Source organism: Vombatus ursinus, unplaced genomic scaffold (genome assembly GCF_900497805.2).
Source record: "Vombatus ursinus unplaced genomic scaffold, bare-nosed wombat genome assembly UNPS02014775.1, whole genome shotgun sequence".
NCBI classification, from domain to species: domain Eukaryota; kingdom Metazoa; phylum Chordata; class Mammalia; order Diprotodontia; family Vombatidae; genus Vombatus; species Vombatus ursinus.
In genome coordinates, this window is record NW_020954553.1 from 2,437,108 (window position 1) to 2,437,772 (window position 665).

Below are 665 nucleotides of genomic sequence, written 5' to 3' on the forward strand. Positions count from 1 at the left end.
CCACTGACCCCAAGGCTGCCCAGTCCACTGACCCCAAGGCTGCCCAGCCCACTGACCCCAAGGCTGCCCAGCTCACTGACCCCAAGGCTGCCAAGTCCACTGACCCCAAGGCTGCCCAGTCCACTGACCCCAAGGCTGCCAAGTCTCTTGCCACGGTCATCAAGTCTGATCCCAAGACCACCAAATCTGGCCCCAAAGCCAGCAAATCTGACACCAAGCCAGCCAAGTCTGATTCTAAGGCCCCAAAGCCCAGTGATTCCAAGGCTGCTAAGCCTGCTGAGCCCAAGCCTGCCAAGTCCAAACCCAAAGATGCTGGGGCTAAAGCTAGTCCCAAGCCTTCAAAATAGATGTTTCAGGACAGAAGGACTTGTTTAAAGCATAAACTACTGTTTTTTCCCAGTCAGGGTATGATTATTCTATTCACTATTTTGTACAAATGAAGAAAATGGTGAGTCAAAAGAAAAAAAAGTTTAAAAAGTATACATGTAATTAAGAAAAAATAAAATAAGAGAAAAAAGAATATGGACTCATGAAGAAATACAGGATATCTGAGGGAAAATACATGGTCTTTCCTCAGTGGGGGATCTCCAGGCTGAAACTGGAGTTGCTGAAAAGGGCATGCCTAGGGGTTCATAGCTCAGGAACTACGAAGTTCCTTTATCTGA

The 665-nt window shown here is 47.2% G+C and overlaps 1 protein-coding gene across 1 annotated transcript in view; it reads left to right on the forward strand.

Moving 5' to 3' along the window:
- LOC114044964 (60S ribosomal protein L22-like) overlaps positions 1 to 347 on the forward strand; it is a 7,386-nt gene extending 7,039 nt beyond the window's left edge. Inside the window, exon 3 of the mRNA XM_027864748.1 lies at positions 87 to 347. Within this exon, the coding sequence (XP_027720549.1) occupies positions 87 to 347 (261 nt within the window). The remainder of the gene's footprint in view (positions 1 to 86) is intronic.
- The last annotated feature ends 318 nt before the right edge of the window (positions 348 to 665 follow it).